Source organism: Emys orbicularis, chromosome 10 (assembly GCF_028017835.1).
Source record: "Emys orbicularis isolate rEmyOrb1 chromosome 10, rEmyOrb1.hap1, whole genome shotgun sequence".
Classification (NCBI taxonomy): domain Eukaryota; kingdom Metazoa; phylum Chordata; order Testudines; family Emydidae; genus Emys; species Emys orbicularis.
Genome location: NC_088692.1, coordinates 11933077 through 11959351, shown reverse-complemented (window position 1 = coordinate 11959351; position 26275 = coordinate 11933077). Strand labels below are relative to the sequence as shown.

Genomic DNA, 26275 nt, shown 5'->3' with positions numbered 1-26275 from the left:
GCGCATGCATCATATCAGGAGGGTTTGGTTTTGTCCTGGATGCTCAGATGGAAGCTGTAGTCAAGAGCCTTTTTATCAATCAAACAGAGATGGGTGTGACTTTTGCTCTCTGAGCTGAACCTTGCCACAGCAAACCATACCTTTGTCACGTTGGGATTAGACTATTCACTGTAATACAAGATGAGACCACATGGAAGCCAAAGCTAGCGCAGAATCAGCCGCCCACTTATTAGGTTGTTGCAGACAGAGAGCTCATAACAGAAGTGCTCTAGACTCTGCACTGGTTGCCAATACATTTCCAGGGGGAATTCATGGTGCTGGCTTTCATTTAAAGGTGTTGAGATGGTTTTAAACCTCTGTCTCTGAGGGCTTGTCTACACTTAGAGCTGCGCCGCTGTAGCGCTTAGCAAAGAAACTACCTATGCCGACGGGAGAGTTTCTCCTTTTGGCGTAGCTACCTCCCCTCCCTGAGAGGCAGCAACTGTGTCAACGGGAGAAGCCCTCCCATCAACATAGCGCTGTCTACACCGGGAGTTTGGCTGGCATAACTGTGTTGCTCAGGGGGGTGGATTTTCCACAACCCCGAGTGATGTAGCGATACTGCCGTAAGTTTGTAGCACAGACCCGTGTAGAGATTGCCTTCTTTCCCATTTGAGGCTGCTCTCAGCAGTGGCATTTGAGCTGGAGCACACCCTCAGTTTAAAAGAGACGAGGATGCTGTCTGGATGTTCTCCAGGAAGGGTCCATAACTTTGGAACTAACTTCCCCTCCCACTGCTCCTCTAGGGTCCTCATTTGTTAACCTTCTGGACTAGCTGCCAAGTCCATCTTGGCATTAGCAGTGGAGGGAGGGTAGATCTGAATATATTAAGTGAAGAACATGCATTTTATCTCAGCACCAGATTCAAAAGACTATGAATTTATACAGCATCATGGTACTGATGATAGTGTCATGGATAAGATGGCACAGTAATTATAATCTTCTATTTACATACACTGATTACTTTCCAAATAGATTTTCTTTTAAACTAAAATTCCACCTGTTTGTTCTCAGCCCAGAAGAGGTTTGATCTGGAAAGTCTTAACAAAACTCTGCTTGATCATTTTTCAGTGGTCTGAATTATTATTCATTATTAGGAAGAAAAGTGCATCCATCAGTCAAACTTTTCAGACATATTCTTTTGTAATCTAATTCAAAGTCTAAAAAAGTCTTCAGACGTGTCACTTGAATAGTTTTCAGTGAGTACAGGGAACAAGCACGGATATATCAGCACACTAGCATGCAGAGATAATCATAGCTGTATACTGAGTGTTTACCTGAATACATGATTAGTGGTGAACCAGTATACACAGCAAGGATTGAATCCATAGACTGATGGATTTCTTAATGGTGCAAGTGTGTTTGTGTGACCTGGCAATTAAAGAAAGTTTATTCCTTTAAAAAAAGAGGAGGGGATTAAGGGCCTGATTCAAAGCCTATTGACATAAATGGGAGAAATTTCCATTGATTTCAGTGGGGTTTTGATCAGGCCCTGCCTGACTGCTTAATGCAACATTAAGGGTGAGATTGTCTGTGTCTTGTTTATATTATTCTTTATTTTTAAACAGAACTAGAAACTCTTAAGCTTGCCTCAAAGTCTCAGTCCAGTTTCAAAGTAAGGATATTCAAAGTTATATTTCCTATGACAGTAGGGTGACCAGATGTCTGGTTTTCAACTGGAACACCTGGACAAAAAGGGACCCTGGTGGCTCTGGTCAGCACCGCCGACCGGGCCGTTAAAAAGTCTGGTCGGCAGTGCTGCGGAGCTAAGGCAGGCTAGTCCCTACCTGTCCTGGCTCTGTGCTGTGCCCCGAAACTGCCAGCAGGTCCGGCTCCTAGGCGGGGGAGCCACAGGGCTCCACGTGCTGCCCCCGCCCTGAGCACCGGCTCTGCACTCCCATTGTCCGTAAACTGCAGCCAATGGGAACTGCAGAGTAGGTGCCTGTGGGCGAGAGCAGTGCGCAGAGCTGCCTGCCACGCCTCCACCTAGAAGCCGGACATGCTGGCTGCTTCTGGGGTGCAGCGCAGACTCAGGACAGGCAGGAAGCCTGCCTTAGCCCCCCTGCTGTGCCGCTGACCGGGAGCCACCCGAGGTAAACCCGCGCCCCAACCCCGAGCCCCTGCTGCCCCCTCCTACACCCCAAACTCCTCATCCCTGGCCCCACCCCAGAGCCTGCACCCCCAGATGGCGCCCTCACCCCCTCCTTCACCCCAACCTCCTGCCCCAGCCCAGTGAGGGTGTGGGAGAGCAAGCCACTGAGGGAGGGGGAATATAGTGAGCAGGGGGCAGGGCCTCGGGGAAGGGGCAGGGCTAGGATGTTCGGTTTTGTGCAATTAGAAAGTTGGCAACCCTATATGACGGCTGTAGGTTGGCTGACATTGCATGTGTTTTAAGGCACATTAAGTTCAAAATAAATAAAGTAATTGAAAATGCTACATTTGCATATGAGGGACAACCTAATTGCTGTGGGAATCATAGCTTTGAATCTCCTGACTTTTGTGTGATTAAAATATGAATTTAAGTGTTGAATTTACGGTGTTTCTCTCATTTAATATGGAAATCAGTCTCTAGTACCTCATAGCTCAAAGAATGTGTTACTCAGTTTACTTGATTAAGCTGGGAATTGTTGGTCCTGCTGTCACCATGTTTACACTTTAGTGACAAGTTTGCACATCACATTCACCTAATGCAGTGTCATCAATTTACTTGTCAAAAATAAACTTCTTATATACAGCCGCTCCTCTAGAATACTGAGCCCAGCTATATTTCACTTCATGTGCAGCCCCTGAAGCATGGGAGCAAGAATTTTAAAATGTTGGGCGTACAAATGAAAACTCTCTTTCCCAGGGGAAACGGCTTCACAGACAGGCAGGCACAGCAAACCCAGCAGACAGCGAGCCCATATGGCTTGTTTTCCTTTGGGTTATGCAGTTTATTTGAACCTCAATCCCCTTTACGATTTTGGAGCAAGAAGAGCTGCTCTTTTTTCCCCACCTCCACTCATCTGGAATTACAGGCTTGTGGATTCCTCTACTGCGTGAATGTAGCCAGATCTCGGCTCCCAAACAAGAATGCTGACCTGGAAATTGAAATTCAGGATTCTGGAGATAAAAAGTGAATTGAGCAAGTTTTTCTGCTGTGCAGGAGCACCACCATCTTGGATTTAGTTAGTTTGTATAAATTCAATAAACCAAGTATTCTCCCTTTCCTATCTGTCTTCCCTCACTCGCTCTAATAAAATCTGAATAACCGCCGCCCAAGAAGCCATTCCCTCATTGACAGTATGAGTCTCAGCGCATTTTTCTGTAACTTTACACCCATAGCAAACTCTAATAGATTTCCACCTCTCTGGGCCTGTTCACAAGCTTTGATTTCGAGGAGAAACAATACAATGACAATGCGCAGAGCAAAGATCAAAGACTCTCCCCTGCTGGAGCATCCTGCCACATTGGCAGGCTGGTTTTTCTAATGTCAGTGAATTTGTGTAGGCCCAAATTTGAGACATCAGCACAAGCCTTTCTTCTCATTCCTGCTGATGAATGAAAGAGCGTTTTCAATTGTGTACAACCAGAGGCCTTATGGCACATCATTCCTAATCAAAGGCTGCTCTGTGATGTAAACTGCTTTAACAGGCAGTTTATATTACAATCCCACAGGATCCGAAGGGCAGTTTGAGATCACAATGAATTTCTGTTTCTTAAGGGGATCGGCAGGGCTGCAAAGAAGAATCCAGCAGAAGCATCCAGACATTCAACAATGACACCAAGACGGGAGCTGTACAATCAGCATATTTGGATCTGGTTTCAAACACACAGAAGGCAAAGCTCTTAAGCAAATAGAACTGCCAAGTTACTGATGCCTACAGGCTAAATGTATTGACACCTGACATCTTGTATGTGGATTATAAAGAAACCATCACCAGAGACAGACATACAAGAACCATGGACATCCTGGGTCCTGTCCACAATATAGCAGATTGCATCTGGTGCCAGATATGGAGGGGAGGGAGGAATTTGAACATGAGGAAAGGGACCATTTGATCCCTTCCTTGCTCAATGATTTCTCTCCCCGTCTCTTTGGCATTACTTCCTCCAGTGATGGAGAGACTGATGAGGATACTCCTGGAGCCTGAAAGGATACTTTTGACAGCAAGGAATGGGGCTTACTTGTTCCCCCTACACATTTTTCTCAGCTACTGCTGGTCTGGGAGGAAGGAATCACAATCAGTCCTGGCTTGTGAGCAGGGCCGGCTCCAGGGTTTTGGCCGCCCCAAGCAGCCAAAACAAAAAAAACCAACCAAACAAAAAAAAGCCGCGATCGCGATCTGCGGCGGCAATTCGGCGGGAGGTCCTTCGCTCCCAGGCGGAGTGAGGGACCGTCCGCCGAATTGCTGCCGAATACCTGGACGTGCCGCCCCTCTCCGGAGCGGCTGCCCCAAGCACCTGCTTGACAAGCTGGTGCCTGGAGCCGGCCCTGCTTGTGAGCCTCCACAGAGCAGAGATGTAAAAATGCAGAGTTTTTATCATTGTGTCTCTTCTGCATCAACACATGTAGCAAGGTGTAAGTCAGAAACTGGCCTATCCCAGTGTATGCTTCTCCAGCAATATCCACCCACTGTCCTTTGACTTACATGGTCCCAGAAGCCAGAATAGTTCCTTCTACCTCTGCCCCCTACCCAAGGCAAACATCAAACCTTCCCTTTCAGAGACAAAAACAAGGCTATGTCATATAAGTCTACTGTGATTAAAATGGTATCTACACAGAGAATGAGTGACTATTTCACCCCCGTAGTACGTTCCTGAAAGACTGATGGATGTTTGCTAAGGTCTCCATTCTGAGGTTTCATCTAGATCAACAGCAAGGGATTCAGGGTCCTGTCTATGGAACTCTTTCCCTGCCCATCACAGTCCCTTGGTAAATGGCTCCAAGGTCTTTTTATTTGGGTCGCTTTATCTGCACCTATTTTATATTTCCTTTTTCATCACCTTTCCTTTTGGGGCTAGTTTGCTGCCTTTTTTTCTTGGCAACGTGGCTGCTTTTCTCTGGGCCAACGGCTCCACTTTTATTTTAATTATTGTTTTTAACTTTTATACAGTGCCCAGAGAGATGTTGACAGGTGCTTTTAAAACATATTAAGTACATAAAATAGAAACACACTGTATATAGGGTGAGGGATCTCTAGAGCTCTATAAACACAGCACGGCATGTCCCCCCCCCCCCCCCACATATGAGCAAAAAGACCGCTAGCTTTTTAAAAATCCACACATGAACCCTACTGAAGAGAAGGGGAAGGAAGAAAACGTGCAGCTCCTCTGCTCGCCATGGAAGGCTAAGTGCACTCCATGGGGTAACCTTTGATTGATGCCAAGTATTACAGATTCAGTGGATACAAAAGGACCAAGTTACAGGATTTATTACAAACCTCTGACTCCCCAGACAGCTGTTGGATTTTTAAAGTCCCTTCAGTGTCTTACTAGAGCCTCACATCATTCATACAGTTCCAACAACTTGCAAGACTGAGGCATCCCCTGGGATTTATTCAGTCTATGGCTACCATTGGATTGCCTAGGTTCTAGTTCTTCAATGCACACAGACTAAGCAAGGCTCTGGATCCCATTTCTTTCATTCTTCCATTGACCTGTGGTGTGCTGCCATAGAATGGGTGCATTGTTTCCACTGAAGAGGTAGATGTATTTCAGTGGTGGGTGACTTCATCCCTGTGCTGTCTTTAAAGAGCTTTGGCATCCATCTGGAGGAGAGGACTTATATCCCGGAAAGGTAATGTATTCTTTATCTTGCAAGGTTTCCATAAGTATGTCTGGCTTTTACCCCCTTCTGAGTAGCATGCTTCCATACACATCTGGGGATATGGCTCTTATAAGCACATGCAGTAATTTCAGTGTCCCAGCAAAAGAAGAGCAGAGCATGTGCAGTTAAAAGGACATATAGCTGCTGGTCCTCGGAACGCACAAGGCACTCAAAGAGTTGAGGTTTCATTGTGTAAGATGTTTTCCCTATTTCTGGGCTGTCCAATTTCATTCTAACACAGGGGTTCTCAAACTTCATTGAAGCGCGCCCCCCTTCTGACAATAAAAATTACTACATGACCCCAAGAGGGGGGACCAAAGCCTGAGCCCGAGCCCCACTGATCTGGAGGCGGGAGAAGAAGCTGAAGCCCAAGGGTTTCAGCCTCAGGCAGGGGGCCCGTAACCTGAGTCCCAACACGCAGGGCTGAAATCCTCAAGCTTCAGCCTTGGGGGGTGGGACTCGGGCTTTGGCCCTGCACCCCAGCAAGTCCAAGCCAGCCCTGGCGACCCCATTAAAATGGAGTCCTGACCCACAGTTTGAGAACCGCTGTTATAACATATTATCATTCAGTATAATGTGAAGGGCATTTACAGGCAATGTATAGATACCAACTATAACCTAGTCAATACTGAAATGCAGGAACCACGTCGGGCAAATGAAGGTACACACAGCAATACCAACTAGCCATATATAGCCCTGGGTTGGAATGATGGGACAGGGTTATGATAGGGAGGGAAATCAGGATGATTTTTCTCTCATGAACAGTCCATTATCGGCTCATTCACACCAACATGGGAGCTATGTAGCTTGAAATGGAGAAATTAACACCACAAGAAGTAATATAATTATAACACTTAGCTCTGGTATAGCACGTTTCATCTGTAGATCTTAAAGCACTATACAGAGGACAACAGCATCATTATCCCCATTTTACAGATGGGGAGACTCAGGCACAGAGAGGCGATGTGATTTGTCCATAAGAACATAAGAACGGCAGTACCGGGTCAGACCAAAGGTCCATCTAGCCCAGTATCCTGTCAACCGACAGTGGCCAATGCCAGGTGCCCTAGAGGGAGTGGACCTAACAGGCAATGATCAAGTGATCTCTCTCCTGCCATCCATCTCCATCCTCTGACAAACAGAGGCTAGGGACACCATTCCTTACCCATCCTGGCTAATAGCCATTAATGGACTTAACCACCATGAATTTATCCAGTTCTCTTTTAAACGCTGTTATAGTCCTAGCCTTCACAACCTCCTCAGGTAAGGAGTTCCATAAGTTGACTGTGTGCTGCGTGAAGAAGAACTTCCTTGTATTTGTTTTAAACCTGCTGCCTATTAATTTCATTTGGTGACCCCTAGTTCTTGTATTATGGGAATAAGTAAATAACTTTTCCTTATCCACTTTCTCCACATCACTCATGATTTTATATACCTCTATCATATCCCCCTTTAGTGTCCTCTTTTCCAAGCTGAAGAGTCCTAGCCTCTTTAATCTCTCCTCATATGGTCCAAGGTCATCCAGCAGGCCAGTAGCACAACCAGGTCTCCTGAGTCCCAGTCCAGTACTCTATCCATTAGGCAACACTGCCTTCCAATAATTCTAACAACAGTCTGCCTTTCTATAGAATCTTTCATCTGGGGTTCTCCAAATGCTTTGGACATTAAAGCGCCGCATCATGTCTGTGAGGCAGATAAGGGCTCAGGATCATTTTCCCCAACACTGAAACGCAGCCACCTCTGCAGTGGAAGAAAGCAGCGGATTATCAGCGTACAGCAGCACTACAAACAGCTTAAGACAGAAAGTGACAAAATGCTTCTATAAACTGCAGGGGGATTTAGGGTAAGCAGATTTTGGTTGGAATTTGGCCAGGACACCGAGGTTAACAACCTACTCTTGCAAAAAGTGACACGACACCTTAAGTGACAGCAAGTGGCCTGGACTTTGATGTTAGGTCTCATTAGAAAGAAGGCACCTGCAACAGTACCACGCTCCCTATCATCAGAATGGGGAATTGGCTGGTTACTGACTCAGAGGGAAGAGTGCCACCTACTGAGGCACCAACATCACTTCCTGAAGCACTCACCTGGCCCAACCTTGCTTAGCTAGCAAGATCTGAGGAAAAAACAGCACAGCGTGATATGGATGTAGGCAAAAGAAACTAAAGCACAGAAAAATCCGCTAACTATCTGCTGTCAGACAGATTCTGTTTTTAATTTACAGGTGCAGGCCCTCTAATGTAAACAGGTAGCAGGAAACACGGGGACCAACAGTGGGCAGACAGGTGCAACTTTGAAATGCCACCCGCTCCCTTTCTGGCCTCCTTTGCAGTCAGACACATTCATCACCAGCGCAGGAATGCTGGACAGTGATAAATTTTGCCATCCCTGGCTTGTCACTTCAACAAAATTAGATTATTTTAATATTAATTCATTACCCAATTTAATTCCAATTAATAATCTCCGTTGCAAGGCCCTGCCTTGGCAGTGATGATGGGGAAAGCCTCTGCTATGCAGCAGACACAGCATGGAACAGGAAAAGGAGTGGGAAGGAATTTAGGAAACAGAGAAGGGAAAAGGATTGGAGTTTACTCCAAGCCTGGGCACTGCTTCCCTTCCCCCACCTTCTCAAAGCTATTATCGTTTGCACTCCTGTTTCTGGGACAGCAAAATTAGAGCTCCCCAGATGGCAGGTTGACCTTGGTCCACACTCCACTGTTAGACAATCCAGATCCGAGAAGGCACCAAGAGAGAAACAAACCACCCATAAAGTTATAGCCCATTCCAATAATGGGGCTGCCACAGCTCTGCCCCATTAATACTACATAGTCCTGTGTCCCATTTTTATACTGCAGGATAGAGGACAATAAGTGGTTATAGCTCATACTGTCCAAAATTCTCCTTTGCAATAGCCATCTTATCCATTTTAATAGAGACTGTTACGGCATAAATGAGAGAAAAGGACCACTGAACTCCATGGCAAGTTGCCAACCTGTGCTGCAGCCTCCAGTGGTTATGCTCAAAGAGATTTAAAGTCCAATATAACCTTGATTTTTAATAGAGTCGCATTTAATGAGCTTTAGCGTCCACCATAATAATTTCCTTATTACCTCTCCAGGAATTGGAACCGTGGTCAGAGAAAACGTGCTGCATTCCAGCCCAAAGAGGAAATTTAATAATAGCTAACACATTATTATCAAAACCATCAACATCATTGTCCTTAATGTCTTTTTTGGTTGCTGTAATTATAATCCTTCAAACCTTAAGCATAATTGCAGATCAGACAAGCTTGCTGAACATAGCAAAGACGATTGGCTAAAGGCCACCCATAGTTCTCATCTCTGACAGTGACCCATTCAGTGTATATGGGTACTGCCAAAGGACAAGGCTTGGCAGAATGTGACAATCAAAGTTTATATTTACCTACCTGCCAAGCGCTAGAATGCAAAGTTATACATGGCCCCTCATTGTCTTTTTGACCCTGACCTACCCAGCCGCTTTTTTCCTGTAGGAGGAGAAATCAGTCCGAGGTTTTCCCCTATCCAACTCCACCAATGCAGTTCAGCCCTGACCTGGAGGGTTTGCCCACTTCCAAAGTTTAGAGTGCTGGACTTGCCCATCTCCTTGCACAGGTAGATACAACAACTGTCCCAAAAAGTGATGCAAATATTCAGTTCATGACATTTTGCATGGAAACATCGGCTCCCTGTGGCTTCAGTGAAAATCAGCCCCTTACTGTTCACCATAAGCTCCAGTAACACTAATGACAGTCAATGTGAACAAAGAGAGTTTCCCCAGCAAGCCATTCAGTTGCATCTTGTATACAAGCTACACTGGAAGGCAAATAGCAGACTGCTGCACCACCATTTCCTGTAGGCGATGTTCTTATGATTTCATCCCCATGAAAAGAGAAAGAGGAGGATCTCTCATTCCCCACCTGGGGAAAACCTGGGCTTGGTTTTTTTGGTGACATATTCATCTATGTTTTCTAAGCATCCCTAGGACAGAGAGAAACAGGCGTAACTAGCCCTTTCAGTGCTAAGTGATGTAACAGTATCATGCATGTCTTCAAATAGTGCTCCACCTGTATAGCCCAACATACCTGGGCACATCTCAATATTAACATTCTTTTCAATGGCAACAAGAATACGCCACTAGAAACAAGCATGGTTCTGCAGCAAAATAAAGGCGTTAAACTGATTACTGCATTGTTGTCAGCAGTGTCTCTACATGAGAATGATTCACACATGGTCATGAAACATGAGAAAAGGGGTCTCTTCTTTTTCTCCTTTATACAAACCAATAGTATGTCGGTTCCCTCTGATCACACAGTCTGTCCAGGGGTCCCCCTTGGTGCATTGCTCTTAGCTGTTTTTTCTATTTTGTTTACCTGAATACTTCCCTATGCACTGAGACACAACTGGAGGCTGCAGGGGTCCCTTCTGTGACTGTGATAAACAATCACTAGAGACTGCAGCCAAAAGCATATCTGACCCCAGCTAGACACTGCAACTGACGGTCTCTCTTCCATACAAGTCAGCAAACAAAAGTCAGAATGACGTAGCAGAGGGCTTGGGAGAGAAGGGACACAAACACACTAGACATGACAAGCTGAAAATAAACTGAAACCCAGAGAGCTGTTTGTTTTACTGTCAGAATCAAAGAAAGAATAGAAAACAACTTAAAAATGTATCCCCTGTGAGCTAGAGACAAACTTGGTAGCATTCTGGCACAGAGACGCCTGACGAACAGCTACAAGCAAACTGAGGGACGGGATGTAGAATAAAAATGAACAGCAAATCACAGGGGGCATATACGAGAAATATACCCCCCCGCCAGAGGAAATGGTCTAATTACTCTATATTATACCTCAGAGATTCATTCAGCAGTGGCAGAGCCAAATATTATGGCCTCACCTCTGCATCCTCTCTGCCGCTGATGGTAACAATACCCTCTGGGTTTGGGGAGCAGTGACACCCACATATCGATCTGCAGCATTAGACACACTAGACTATGCAGAAGCAGAAAGGGAGACAGGCACTAAACAGCCAAGCTTATTGTAATTTAAACAGTAAAATTCAGATTTGAATTGCAGTGCAAACACCATCCCTGAGAATTCCCTCTCTCTCTGGGACCCTTACACTGGAAACTCCTTGGAATGGGAACCGTCCTCCTTAAATGTTCGGAAAGCACCTAGCACTTAGTGGGTGCTACCATGAATAGATAAACAACTGTGCGGATGGACTGAGTCTGTACCTGAAACCTCAGTGACCTCTTAACCCTCCCTCCCCACAGAGAAGCAGTCAATGCCATACCTCACTCCGACACCTAGATTTTCTGTGTAATTATTTGTACTTATTTAGTGCCATAATCCACCGAGATGTTGGGATAAAGCCAATAATGAAATACTATCATTTGAGCTAATGGAAAAACTAGCAGGCTACTTTCAGAATACTTCAGTGCCACAACAATAAGAACCACTTCCATCGGGGATTTCTTTACACCAAGGCTGAGATTGCTCACGGGTCACAAATTTCCTACATATGCAGCCTTAGAGAAAAGCACCGTCTTCTGGGCCACACACCTTAAAGAGCATCATTCCCTGCAGGCACCAGCCTTACGTGCACTGCCAGCGTCACAACACGTTAGCTCCCCACAGCCCTTCCTTCCGTTGTGTAGACTGATTTATTTTTCTCTTCAGCTATAGCAAGGAAGTTTTGAGGGCAAGTACATATGGGTCTGAGTTTCAATAGTTAGATCTCTTGGGTTCTGCAGTGTGAATCAACTCTGCCCAGTCACTTCTCAGGGCTTTAGGTGACAAGTCAGACTTTGCTAATTTTGTTACCTTGATTTACAGAGGTTTTTGACTGTGTACGGGAGGGTGCTGAACCTCACAGCTACTGTATTATAAGGTCTCAGTCCTGTATTTGAATGGAAGAAAGACTGTACCTCAGGAGGATCTGAGATTCTGTGACATGTAGATGTACTCTATTTTCATGGAGTAGTGAATTTCGCTGTGATTAATGGGGCACATATATACTGATAAACAATATTTGTTTGTTTTAAACCAGGTCAGAAAAGATTTCAGCCACTTATTTCTCCACAGCTGAATTATTTTCTGCTATCCACGAGACCTCCAGCGCTAAGCCCAGCCATGAAAGGAGGGAGATATTTCCTTTCTGCCCTCTATCAGCACTCCCCAGCCAAGGTCACTTCATTTACTGTATATATATATATATGAGATAGATAGACACACAGCTAGAGGCCAGCAAAGTACCTGCAACTTCTTGGGGTGACTGCAAACTTCCAACCATCTCCAGATTCCCAGGGATGGAGCCTCCTCCTTCCAGGACCCTGACCAGCTCTCTCAGCCTCTCACACTCCTCCTGGAGCTGGTGCTGCTCCTCCTTTCGCTGCTGCTTGGCCAGGCTTACTGGATTCATGCTGAAGTGAAGCACTTTGGTTTTACTGCGGTCATAGTCACCCTGCAAAATCCAAACATGGTATGCAAACTGTGTAACTGGTCCGAGTCCCCACACACTGCACAAGGAGGCAAAACACAGCAGTGACACACATGGGACATTGTACACTTACAGAGCATTAATGTCACAATTCCAGCAATGAAAACCAGTCAAAGAAGGGGCTGCTTTCCCTCAATAAAAACCTTTTAACTCAGGGGTTCTCAAACCGGGGGTCATGACCCCTCAGAGGGTCACGAGGTTATTGGGGGGGGGGGGAGGCGCGTTGCGAGCTCTAGCCTCCACTCCAACCCCTGCTTCACCTCCAGCATGTATGATAGTGTTAAATATTTTTTAAAGTGTTTTAATTTATAAGGGGGGGTCACACACAGAGGTGTGCTGTGTGAAAGGGGTCACCTGTACAAAAGTTTGAGAACCACTGTTTCAACTGAACAGAACTTGCTCCTGGATGACACCTTCATTGTTAAGTTTAACTCCAGAAATGAAGTTTTATCGTTGCATTTTAAATCCCCTGATAGCAGGAGTTGATAATGAAGCCTTAAACTACAGCAGGACACACAGTGCCAGCCTAATTTATTAGTACAAGTCTGTGATGTCCACAGGACTCCAGTGGTGGAGTCCTTAGTGAGTTGTATCAGTCTGTCCCAAGCAAGTAGAGATATTTCATTTTACACTTTTCTTGAAGGTGAATTAGATTTATAGCAGTTTAACCAGCGAGTCAAATCCTAAAATAATGGATTTATATCCCTTCAAAGTGAGAGGGCAACATTGATATTATACTTGTGGTTTCAAAGACATGATCTTCACCTGGACTGCAGAAAGCTTTATAACTCTAAAATGAGCAAAACCTCTGCTCACCCTGGCTCTCATTGCATCCTGCTTAGCTGAAGTCCAGAAATATGGACTGCATAAAAAGGTGTTTAACATGATAATATTTTACATTTCCATTACATCTGAGTTTCAAAAGTGAATTTACAAACAATAATTAATCTCAACCCAAGCGTATGGTAGATATTATCCCAACTTCATTTTTTATTTAGCACTAAAAATGTGCTAGATGTTTAAACATTTTACAGTCAGGCAAACTGAGGGACAGGGAGGCTAAAGGACTTGAGCACTACCATACAACAGCTCACTGGCTAAGCCAGGCAGAGAACCCAGGGGTCCTGACTCTCAGGAACTTTTTCTCTCCACTAGAAACATTCCCTACAGATACTGCGATGCTTGCTATAGAGTCTGTTCCAGATTTCGTTTGACACTGTTGTGTTGTAGGCTCATCTGGTAAAACAATAGGAACTAAAGTGGCCAATGTCTGCATTTCTGAAAAGTAAAAACTCTTCTTCTATGGCCATGTTAACCAAAAAGCCTGTTCAACCTACTAATCTTGTTGACCATTGACCCTGACCTGATATTGGAGGGTTTATAATTTTGGGTAAAATAATATGGAAGTTATCAAAGCTGTAACAAACAGTACATGAACCAAAATATATATATTAACAATAGGTTGGGCGATAGGTCTTAAGCATTAAATGTTGCGGGATTACAGTGAGGCCTTCCGGAATTTGGCAGTTGGTATAAAATAGCATGAGTATTATGTGCCTGACCGAAGGTTATGGAATTATATGTGCTTGACCTAAGGTTATAAAATTTAACAATATGTCTCTTGTGATAGTTTAGTAATGCATTTGGTGATAAATAAGTAAAAAACAAACAAAGAGGTAGCATCTTAGAGGCTTTTTGTAGTAAGAGCTAACTATTGATGTACCTAAATTATTGCAAAAGGGACTGACGCAAATACTTGGGTTAATAATCGGAAATGTAATTATGGACAACCAGAACCCTACAATTGGTCTCCTAGAATACCAAATATGAATAAAGGGCTGATACTTGACTTGATTCAATATGGTCCTGGATGTATGTGGGTGGAATAGGGAAAGGTGTATAAAAGGTTGTCAAACCCATCCTGAGGTGGGACACTGGGATGACGCCATGGGTTAATCACGGAGGAAGTCTGGCCCCACACTTCATCCTCTTGGGGGATCTCTACTTACTTTTTTTCTTCCATTTTTGTTTCTGATGGTTTCCATAAGGTTTAAATATGCCCAGTGTAAGACTAAGTCTGAACAATGCAAGGACCCACTTTACTGTACTTATCTTATTCTTATGCTTATGTACATTGATTTTTCTACAATTTCAATTACATTGGTCTGTATTAACTGAAGATCCTAAAGGCTGTGTGTTATATACACCAATTTCATCTTATTAACTAATTCTACAGCCATCTGAATAACGTACAACCTGTTGCCTGACATTTTCCTGACACCACTTACCCGCTAGAATTCACACTACCTCCTTGATCTCACAATCAGTCAGTAAGGGGAAAAAAAAGGCAAATAAAAGACCAATTTTCCCCTCTTTCTTTTTAGAGCAGAATGTCAGCGAGGGAAACAGAACTTTAAGGGTTAAATATCTTACAGTTGATTTAGTGCCCTCTAGTGGCTCTCACTGCTACTCAGCTTCCCTGTTTTAGTAATATTCACATGGAAAACACGTTGGTGACAGGGACTCTGCAGACAAAGTAAAAGGGTATAGAAGTGCCACGTTCTGAACATCCATCCCAGGCAGGCCTGGTGTCCTGGAGCTCTTGGCAGGTATGCTCCTCACTCTCTGAGGCTCCTTCCCCACAGGAAAAGGACCAGCAGCTCAAAGCACTCTGCTCCCCCTCTAGGAATTAGTTGCAACTTCCCTACTGAACGTTGGCTGCTAGGTTTTGTCCTGGCAGGGAAGGAGGGGGAGAGTATCTGTGTAAGTGGGTGTGCGTGACAGCAGGGGTGTTTGTGAGGGAAGGCGAGCCTGCTTGGGATTGGGTGTGAGAGCGGTATGCATGTGTGTGGGCGTACACTGTCGCTGGCAGGCTGCTAGCTGGCAGGCTGCTGTACTCTGAGCGCAGTACTGTAGTGCCCTACAGCTCCTCCGTGGCCCCCTGCTGGCTGTCTGATCTGTAACTAACATGCACTCCTCTCCCAGCACCACCCCCTGCAGCTGCCTCCTAAAGAGGATGAGAGGCAGCCAGTGCTGAGAACTGGCTGGGAAGCCTGTGATCATGTAGACAAAGAGTAAAGATTACTCAGAATTGGGGGGAGGAACAGACTGAGGAGCAGAAGTTTTCAAACAAATCAAAGTTGGGGAGGGGCGCACACTGGTGAGGATTAGGCTATTTCCTGCCTTCCCTCACCCTTGAAGAAGAAAATAGCCTTACAAACTCTACACCATGTGGCCATGACCCTCCAGGAGCTGGAATCCCGAACATCCCACCGCCCCCTACCCCCCAGCTTATCAGGCAAGTTGTCCCTGGCAAACATACCACACATCAGCATCTATGAATGTGGATTGTTCCCTGAGGCAGCGACCTACCCAAGATCATTTGAACACAGGACTCTCCTTCCCCTCCCCTATTACACAGGCAGGCTAACTGGCAGGTCCAGAGTCAGGCAGTTTTCTCCCCAGTCTTCGCCCTCACTTTGCTTTCCAGGAAAGGCAAGAGGTTCAAAATCACAGTTAACCGCACTGGTTGCTGGTGAGAGGGCGCTGGTATCCCCAGACACACTCATCCCATAAAAATGTTTACAAGATCCAAGGTGTGGCTCCCACTCTCTTCAACTAGGCTTTTATGCTGCATCCACCACTGCAGTATCTGAGCACCTTAACCTAGCTCCTCTCACACACTCGTGCTGGATACGAAAAAACCAGACAATACTGGAGATTACTGACACCTTCCCTGTCGAGACCACTTTGACCTGCTAGGCACTAGTTTGTTTACTCCAATTTCTTTCTGTAATAAGGTCTAGCTTTTCTAAGGCATTGTCACAAAACTTCTCTCTCTCCCAGCCCAGTAGATTCCCTCCCTTTATAACACATACCCTTGCCAGAACATATTCTTAAATCAGCACTGGAACGCAATCTCAGTCCTAGGGGCTCACCAGCTCTCCTGACATAGTTGGTGAATTCATTAGTCTGACATTACACTTCATTCACAGCTAGGCACACATTTAAAAACCTGCTGTGGTATGAAGACAGTATCTTACGGCCATGATAGAATCAATCTCATTTTAAATTTCTGGGAAAGATCACTATCGTATTTGCTTTGTTCCTTCCAGCATCAGGATAGGGACACTGGCTTCCTCTTTATTCTATACAGTGCGGATCACTATTTTCCCCTAGGGCTAAAATATTATATATGTTTTATATAGTAGTAGCATCTAGAGCAGGCCTGCACAACATGCGGCCCGGGGGCCGCATGCGGCCCGCGTGGGCTCACTGTGCGGCCCATGGCGGGTGAGTAGGCGAGCTCACTATGCAGCCCACAGGGGGTGAGTAGGCAAGCGGTGGGTGAGGGAGGGGGGCTGAGGAGGTGAGCGGGCAGGCAGTGGCAGGGGGTGAGGAGGTGGGGTGGGGTGGGGTGGGGGGCTGAGGAGGTGAGCGGGCAGGGAGTGGCGGTGGGGCAGGCCGGCGTCGGGGGCGGGGCTGAGGAGGTGAGCGGGCAGGCCGTAGCGGGGGGGCAGGTGAGCCAGCGGCGGGGGATGGGGGCTGAGTAGGCGAGCCAGGGGGGGTGGGGGGCTGAGGAGGCGAGCAGGTGGGCAGTGGCGGGGGGTGAGTAGGCGAGCCGGGGGAGGGGGGCTGAGGAGGTGAGCGGCGAGTCAGTGGCTGACCTGTTCTACTGATCTGGTCTGGCTCCCATCCCCTTTCCAAGGGTTGCAGCTGTCTGGAGGTGCCTGCCTTCCACACCTTCCTCATTCACACCTCATTCATTCAACAGGGCAATTGATTACAAAGTGGGGGAAAGATCTTATTCTACTTCTAGCAAAAAGACATTTTTCTTTTACCTTAATTATACTACCTTAGGGGCCCGCTATAACATATTACCAAGGTTCAATACCGCTGTTTCGGTGGGGCAGTGCTGGGGAAGGAGGGTTTGTTTCCGTGGGGCGGGCGGCGCTGGGTGTGTGTGTTGTGTTTCGGGGGGGCTGGGCGGTGCTGGGGGGGGGTTCGGCGGGGCTGGGGGGTTTCGGCCCTCAGCTGTTTTCTTTGGAGTAATATGGCCCTCGCCGCTTAACGAGTTGTGCAGGCCTGATCTAGAGGCACCAAGTGAGATGGGGTCCCAGTGTGCTAGGAGCTGTACAGACTGCCCGTTCCCCAAATCGTTTACAATCTAAATAGACGAGACGACTAAGGGTGGGAGGAGAAAGAGGTACAGACAGCTGAGTTATCTTGCCCAAGATCAAACAGCAGGGCGGTGACAGAGCTGGAAACAGAGCCAGGTCTTCCGAATCCTAGTCCTCTTCCTGGCCACTGGACCACACTGCCTCTCATACAAAATATAATAATGTATAGCACTCAGTAGAAGCTCTTTTGGGAAATCTAGAATTTATTTACAATACCAGGGTTTCAGACAAATGGGGAAACTGTCCAATGCAAATTTTGCATAGTAGGGGACATCACAACTTCAGATAACAGGGGTTCAGAGGTGTGTATACATTAATATTAGACCGCAAAAATGGTACCATGACGCCTTTCACGTGAAGTTTTCTTCTAAATTTCAGAAGGCCAGAAATGATCTGGATTGGCTTTAGGCACAGACATGGTAGGCAGCGGCTAAGGATACCAGACTGCAAGGGAGCATCCAAATCCCAGCACCATTTGAAGGGAAAATGGAGCCTGGAGCCCCATGATGGTCAGGAGCAAGGGCCTGGAAAAAGGCAAGCAACATACTGGAATCCCAACAGCTCGACAGGACGTGATTTACTGATTTCCCCCCCCCTGCAATATACTATCAAATATTGCTGACGCTGTTTTTCATTCTTTTGACTTTGAAGTAGGGGACACAAAATGTTGGAGGGTTGCACGTATGGCAAACCACACCTAATCTTAAGCAACGGGGAGAGGAGAAAGAGTGGACTCTCAAGAGTGTACAATACACAGGATTCTTTGAACAAGAGATGGGAATCCCGAGCAACTCAGGAGCCATCTGTTGTGGATGTTGCTTCTGTATTGAACCAAAGCAGAGTAAGAGGCATCTTTTTATTACATGTTTCAGTTTGATGTAAAACGTGTTCTGTGGTCTCCAGAGAACTGTGAAAAGCTTGTTCGGAGTTTGGATTACTGGGATTAATGTGCAGAAGCAACTGGCTCGTCCCAGGCTCAGAGCATTTCTTATAGGGAAATGAGAGACTTGTTTTGGAGAGAGATCCTACGTGAGGCCTGCAGACAATCCTCTTGTTGGAAGAACAGAAAAACATAATAAGGATTCCTCAGTCCATCTGGCATTTGTGTAGGTAGAAGGTCTGTTCTCCTCAATAGCACATTATTTTGTGACTCAAACCGGGTAGGTGTACTGAACATTTTGCTAATAAGTGCAATAAACTTGGTGAAGGGTACAATGAACTTAGTGCTAGGATCCCCAGCAGGCCACATTTCTTCTATCTCAGTTCCCTTCAGTGCCCTTGAAATTTGAGAAGTGTAGGGATGAGAAAGTAACAAAGAATTAGACACAATAATGACCTTCACTGGATCTTCCTTCATGGAATAATGTTGAACTGGTAATTCAGATGTGACAGAAAGAAGTGCAAAGACTGTCAATTTAGAGTGAAGTGATAAATGACTTGATTGATTGCCACCAGGTGTGGCTGACACTTGAGCAGTACCATGAATTATTCATTCTTGGAAAGTAAGATGCTAACTAGTTGATTTGGTGCTTGAGGCAGTAAAACCATATCTGTGCAAAAATGGATCTATATCTTCTACCCATTTCTATGAATTGCTCAGCTCTGGTAGCCTCAATGATGCTCAGGCCTCTCCATAGAGATGAGTTGATGCCTCTTAAGTTCATATGTTCCACAACTCATAACATGTTGTTTTGATGTGCTGCCTTTAGCTTTCCAAACAGGTCTGCCTGGGAATTTAGTTGAGGGAAAGGGTGGACTCCCACAGAAATCTTCTCACTGAATGCTGAGCAACTACAATCACCATATCATCTCTGTCCTGATCCCACACAGACATCTTAAGTAACAGTCATGGCAAGACCAGTGACAGGTTCTATCTTCTGAAATGTCGTAGGGACACACAGCCACAGCATGGGTGAGCTACTCATGGGTGAGGTTCTGGCTTGCAATAATGGAAAACCTTAGCTTTACAAGTCCATTGATGAACTAACGATTGAGGGCAAGAATCCTTAAAATCTATTAAAAAAAACCAGACATCCCTTCTATAGAAAGAGTGTAGATGAGAGAGAACTCCCAGTGACGCCATCTTGAACGTGTTTATACTTGAAGATGGTTCTGGCATTTCAGTGTGAGTGTTTCGAAGCTACAAACTCCTGACTCAGGTAGGCCCTTCTCCTAAAGCCATAAAAGCTTCTCTCAAGATATCTACTCACAAATTATTGAGAGGGGTGTATGGGCGTGAATGAAGCACTTAAAAGAATGTGACTCATTTTTATATCAAACCCTGAATGCCCAGCACATGCATTTAATCTTACAAGTATGCTGCAGATATTCAGAGTTCCTGAGAAGAGAGGTCTGCGAGCAAAGGAAGTGGTCTCAACTACTGCAAATTAGTCGGTCTGTTATTCATTAATGAAACTAAATTGCAGAAGGCTCAGACACTTCATCAAGGTTCTGATTGGCTTGAAGCAACATCTGCCACAGCTATCAAGGATTTTTAACAACTGATTTTACACTGTCATGTACTGCAACTATGTTCCATTGCCATGGAGAGAAAACATGTCAACACCCACAGATTAATCTGATATGCACTTATCACAAGTGGCACAGTATACTGAATATATTTTTTATATCCTTGATGCCAGTAAAATTTAAAAAAAAATAGATTTTCTGGGGAGCACAATAGATTCTGGTGCAACATATGGACAGCAGAGTTTAATCTTTTCTACCTTGCACTGGAGCATATGGCAATATTCCCAACTGAGAAAGATCGTAAGCTTTTCAGGAAGGGACTGTCTATTCCATTGTGTGGACAGTTCCTAGGACACTGTGGGTGCTACCAGAATACAAACAACAACACACAACATTTCTTCTCAACTGAAGAGCCTGTTCTTATAAGAGAAATCCATATGGCTTCTGGAATTAGATGTGTATGCAATCTATGGACCGTGTCAAAGGAACTTAAGCAGGAATCAGGAGAATCTAACGTTGCTTAGTAAATTATATCAACTTGATAGGAAAGATGGTTTAATACCCCCTTGGCAGAAAATCCCAAATGACCTCTGCATCCACTTGCAGGGGACGATGGTTGGGAAAACTACCTCTAAATGGAGAGCTAAAAGGCAAAACAAAGCTTGGATGGTCTTTCAAGAGGGGAGGAGTGAAAGGGTTCCTGAACACCCTGCCCTACATATGGTCTTTTCTTCTTCTCAGCACTCTCATGCTTACATCTGGAGTCTTCATTTCCATTTTTGTAGATTATCCCACGTTCTTGCACTGAGTCGAGTCAGCCTGGCTGTGTGGGTGAGCAGTTTTGCCTGTAAATGGCTCTCTCTAATCTTTTGCATGAGTATTTGGTCTCCACTTGTGGTTCCTCTGGCAGTGTCTCTGTTTAGTTCTCTGCTGCAAGGGGATAAAGAAGCCTGTTTGCCCACTTTATATTAGCAGATGGCAGCCACAAAATAAAGTGTTATCCCGTCCCACAAAACACCATTTTAAAGCAATTTCAGTTTCTTACTCTTGTTTCACTGCTCAAGCTTGTTAAAAGTGATTAGAGCAAAACCCAGACTAAACCATATCCAAGAATTCCCTCCAGACCCAAAGTATGTAAGCACAAAACACTGACCAAACCCCAGCTCCCTCTGTTGCAGAAGATAACCACACTAAGAGATCTTTAAAGCCCTCAGAACAGGAACTGTATTCACAGAGATGAACTGCAAAGATGAGACGAAGGAAACTAACCAATCACAAACACACACCACCTGCTCCCTGCTGCTCTGCCAGAAGCGCACACACTTGGAATAGAAAGAGCTGAGAAAAGGCGGCCGATGGAATGTCGTGAAAAGATATGCTTGTTCAAGTCCTATTTCATACATGTTCCTCCCTCTTCTCCAAATTCCACTCCCTATCACCCTCAGGCGAAAGTCCTCTAGAGGGGTCACAACACTGGAAACTGGCAGCAGAATCTGACTAGGTTGTCTTTTACTCCTTCCTCTCCCCTTGTCCAGACTGTGTTAAAATCCTGTTGCTCCCCCCTCCACAACATTGAGATCCAGCCTTTTATTTCTGTTCAGACAATATAAACTCTTGACCACTCTTCCTGCCTACCTTGATTACTGCATCCTCCTCCTCATTGGCCTCCCAGCACCCACATCACCCCCCTCCAGTCCTTAAAAACCACAGCTGCTAAGATGTTCTTTGTACCTTGTTGATCTGACTTATGTGTCTCACACCTCCTTCAAATCCCCTCAGTGCTCTTCTCCAGCACATCAGGTTTAAGAGTCTTGACCTCACATGCATGGACCTACGTAACTCCTCCCTGCTTATTTATCCAACCACGTCTTCCCCTCACGGATGCTACCCTTGACCCCCTGTTCATCCGCTCCTTCCACAACCATTTCTGTCCTCTGCACCTTCACCTTCCTGAGCTGATCTGCAAGGCCACACTAGAGTCTCCTCATTGAAATTCCTCCCTAGACGCTCTCGTACTGCAGTGCCTACAGCAAATTAGCAACTAGGCAAAGAGGCAGTTGGAGCTAGATGTATCACAAACAACACCCCCACCCCCTCTTCGCACTGTGACTATCATCTCTCTAACCCCAGACTAGATCTTCCTATGTGGCTGTACAACATGTAGCACATTTTGAGCACTGCTGTAATATTCATGATACATTAAATTTTACCAGACATGCTGAAGCCCTTCAGATGCCATTTTCAATACAAACCGGACAGTCTCTACGCAAAAGAATTAATGGACACAAATCTGACATCAGGAATCATAATACTCAAAAACCAGTGGGAGAACACTTTAACCTGTCTGGCCATTCTTTGACAGACCTGCGGGTGGCTATCTTAAAACAGAAAAACTTCAAAAACAGACTCCAAAGAGAGACTGCTGAGCTGGAATTGATATGCAAACTAGACACAATCAACTCAGGGCTAAATAGGGATTGGGAATGGCTGAGCCATTACAAACATTGAATCTATCTCCCCTTGTAAGCATTCTCACACTTGCTTCTTATCAAACTGTCTGTACTGGGCTATCTTGATTATCACTTCAAAAGTTTTTTTTCTCTTACTTAATTGGCCTCTCAGACTTGGTAAGACAACTCCCACCTGTTCATGCTCTCTGTATGTGTGTATATATATCTCCTCAATATATGTTTCACTCTATATGCATCCGAAGAAGTGGGTTGTAGCCCACGAAAGCTTATGCTCTAATAAATTTGTTAGTCTCTTAGGCTTTGTCTTCACTACCCGCCGATCCGGCGGGTAGCAATCGGTTTATCGGGGATCGGCTTACCGCGTCTAGTGAAGACGCGGTAAAATCGATCCCTGATCGCTCTGCCGTCGACTCCGGAAATCCACCTCGGCAGGAGGCGGCAGCGGAGTCGGCGGCAGCGCGGCAGCGGTCGACTTTCCCGCGTCCTCACCGCTAGGTAAGCCGACCTAAAATACGCAACTTCAGCTACGGTATTCACGTAGCTGAAGTTGCGTATCTTAGGTCGGACCCCCGCTGTAGTGTAGACCTAGCCTAAGGTACCACAAGTACTCCTGTTATTTTTGCGGATACAGACTAACACGGCTGCTACTCTGAAACATTTTCAATACAGGTGTTTCTTTTGTACCCAGCACCAAACTGGATATGCTCTATGGAATGCAATGCACTTTGTACAAACCCCACAGAGGAAGGGATTTGAATGTGAAATGCAGGCTAACAATCACATGTTCAAACAAACATGGCAAGAGGATTCAGAGTGGGGATGGTTGGGTAAAAGAAAGAAAAGAAAATCACATACTGCTTAGGCTCACTAGGTTGTGGTCTAATGCTTGGAACTCAGGGAGCTCTGAACTCAGGATATGTCTACACTTACAGCGTGGCAGTGAAGTGCAGTGGAAGTCCTGAATTGTTTCAGTACCTTTCAATGGTCTTTCATTCCCATTAAGTCACATTTATACTAGGAAACTAACCCTCTGCTGACAGTGGTTGTCAGCAATAGGTTCTCTGAACTAGTGTTGGAAAGGGTTTAACTTCTAGTGTAGAAAAGACTAACCTTTTTTCAACACCACTGCGGAAAATGCAACAGACTCTGAATAGTTTGGAGGACCCACTTCTGACAACCGCTGTCAGCAATGGAATAATTTCCTATTGAGCTTTACAGAAAACATTCACGCCATATAAACAGGTTCCATGGAGCTAATCTTTAATAAGGAAGCCACTCCACCAATCAGACAGGTGCTAAATGATGCATTGCCAGGGGATTATTACTTCCCACTGCTCCTCTGCTCTGGCTGAGCAAAGGGAGTGGGGGGAGAAAAAGAAATTATCACTTACGTGGGGAGGGGGAGAGAAAGATGAAGAGGAATCCCAAATTCCTCTTTTTATTTTTTTGCTGCAGCCACTTTCTGTGGTCAGTGAAGCACCACTAATCTTGCTTTTCCAAGTGGGAAGATATGATCTTCCACAGCCACCATCCCCCCACCACTCACACACTCCTAATGAGGAGATAAACTCCCCTTATAATGAATTGTTTTGTCTGGGAAAGTCAGGAGGGCGGCTCCAAACACCTCATTATTGTAAGAGTGTACAAACACACACACACACACAAGACACATACACAATTTAACCATGGGTTCTTAGTAATTATCCATATAGCTATCTACAGTGTTTACTAGCATTGTTCACTAGTTTCACTTAACTGTGTTGAAGATATAGATACCTCTTTGGTCTGCTCTTTTCTTCCCAGAGCAAGGGAACTGTGAATCGCCATTCCAAACATAGACCAGAGGCTTCTACCACTTCCACCTTCCCAATGGAAATGGATGCTGCTGCATTTTCCTGCCCTCCCCGAAGAATCTCTGTCCTTTTCTCCATTTCTGTAGGTTATGTCCTTCATTTAAGCACTCTTTAAGAACCCTCAGCTAAATGAACCTCTCTCCTCTTCCTGGAGGAAGGGAATCAGGTGCCTCCTTTGTTCTTCCTTCCCCCTGGAGGGAGGGAGGTGCCCCTTGGTCCCATGCCTGCTTGTTCCAGTCTCCTGAGAGCGACAGGCTCTGTTCCTCACACAGAAGAGAGATACTTCATCCTTTTATTCTTTGAACACTAACGTTTCTGCAGACTTGGGATTAACAAACACTGGAAAGGTCCCAACCAGTGAGAACAGGGCTGTCACACAGCAGCTTGCTGTGCATACAAAGAAATCCTTGACTGAAAGAGTCAGCAATGCAAGGAGAATTAAAAAGCACAGTTAAATAACCCCAAATCCTCATGCATATTTATAAAATACATGGCATCAAAACTAAATCAATACTCCTCCTTACTAGCTATGTACAGCTTGAGAAAGTAAGAGCTGGTAACTTACTGTTGCTTTACCTGTCATCTTGATGAGACCCTGGAAAACCTCAGCACATGAGAAAAATCCTGGGTGGCTACAAAGGGAATTTCAACTGTAATGTACCAGGATGTAAAAAGTGAGAATGGAAGGGAAAAGAGAGTGAGAGAAAAGTGTGTTGGGTTATATTATGCAGTCAGAACAAGGATGACAACATGGACCTTGCCTACATGGGAAAGTTTTACCAGCTAAACCAATATAATTATATCAATATAAACCAGGGTTATACTTATTCTGCTGCAAGAGTTTGGTTTAGCTTAAACCTCGCTACCCAAGTGACAAACTAAATCAAAGAACCCCACTCTCATACCAAAATAAGAGTGTCCACATGAGGGGTTGTATCAATATAAATTATATCAGGTTAGATTCACATCTTAGCTTATACTGAAAATAATCTTCCATGTAGACAAAGCCGGTAACAGGGTTAGCCCTCGCGAGTGCCTCCTTTCTCTGGCGGATATGCCTGCGATCACAGTCTTTTTTTGGGGTGGCATCCAACTCTCGCGGGCGACCCCTTTGGTTGGTTGGGGGTGAGCTTTCTTTTGGTTTTTGGTCTTACAACGGGGTGGCATCTGCCTCTAGTGAGTGCCCCCTGGCCGATGGTTCTCTCAGTGGGTCTTTGGCAACTCAGCCCTCTGGCTGAGCAGCACACACTATCCCCCCTTCTGGGGTATACAGTCCAAGTTCTTAGCATGGACTTGGTATGGGGCTGTAGCACTAAGGCTACACTGAAGCACTGCCTTCTTCAACCACCCAGCCGGGGCCTAGCTCAGTACCCGCAGCTGGTGCTGTTTTAGCAGGCCTCTCTGAGCTCAGTCTTCAACCAGACCAGCAGGGCGCATCTCGGTACTCTCGCTGGCCTGCACAGGTTCTATACTCAGTCCCTCTGGGCTTCAGCCTGCCCGAAGTGATCTTCCACTGGTCCTGCTGCTCTTCCCGCCAGCCAGGCACCCAGTCTTCAGCAGCTTTCCTGGCACTTCAGTCCTGTTTTCAGTGAGCTCATCACAGTGAGCTGTCCATGGTACTGCTGCTCTTCCAGGCACCACGTCTTCACGCCTCGAGCTCCACACAGCAACTGAACTTCTCTGCTCTGCTGCTTGTCTTATAAAAGGCCCTTTTGGCCCCAGATTGGCTGCTCCATCAGCCCCTCTGATTGACTGCTCCTCTGCAGCCACTCTAGGCTGCCTGGAGGACTTCTCTCTGCTCTATTCTGGGGCAGGGTGACACAGGGCCATGAGGCCTCCGGACCTAGTCCACCCTTCCACAAGGCCTTAGCTACCTATCCACCTTTCCAATGAGTAATTGTACTGTATTCACCTAGACTGACATGACTGTATT

At 45.6% G+C, this 26275-nt stretch overlaps 1 protein-coding gene across 1 annotated transcript in view; it reads right to left on the bottom strand.

Annotated features, from left to right (window-relative positions):
• Positions 1-26275, bottom strand: part of MAD1L1 (mitotic arrest deficient 1 like 1) — a 560284-nt gene that overhangs the window by 151098 nt on the left and 382911 nt on the right. The window contains exon 17 of the mRNA XM_065412141.1: positions 12126-12333. Coding sequence (XP_065268213.1) covers positions 12126-12333 — 208 coding nt within the window. The remainder of the gene's footprint in view (positions 1-12125; positions 12334-26275) is intronic.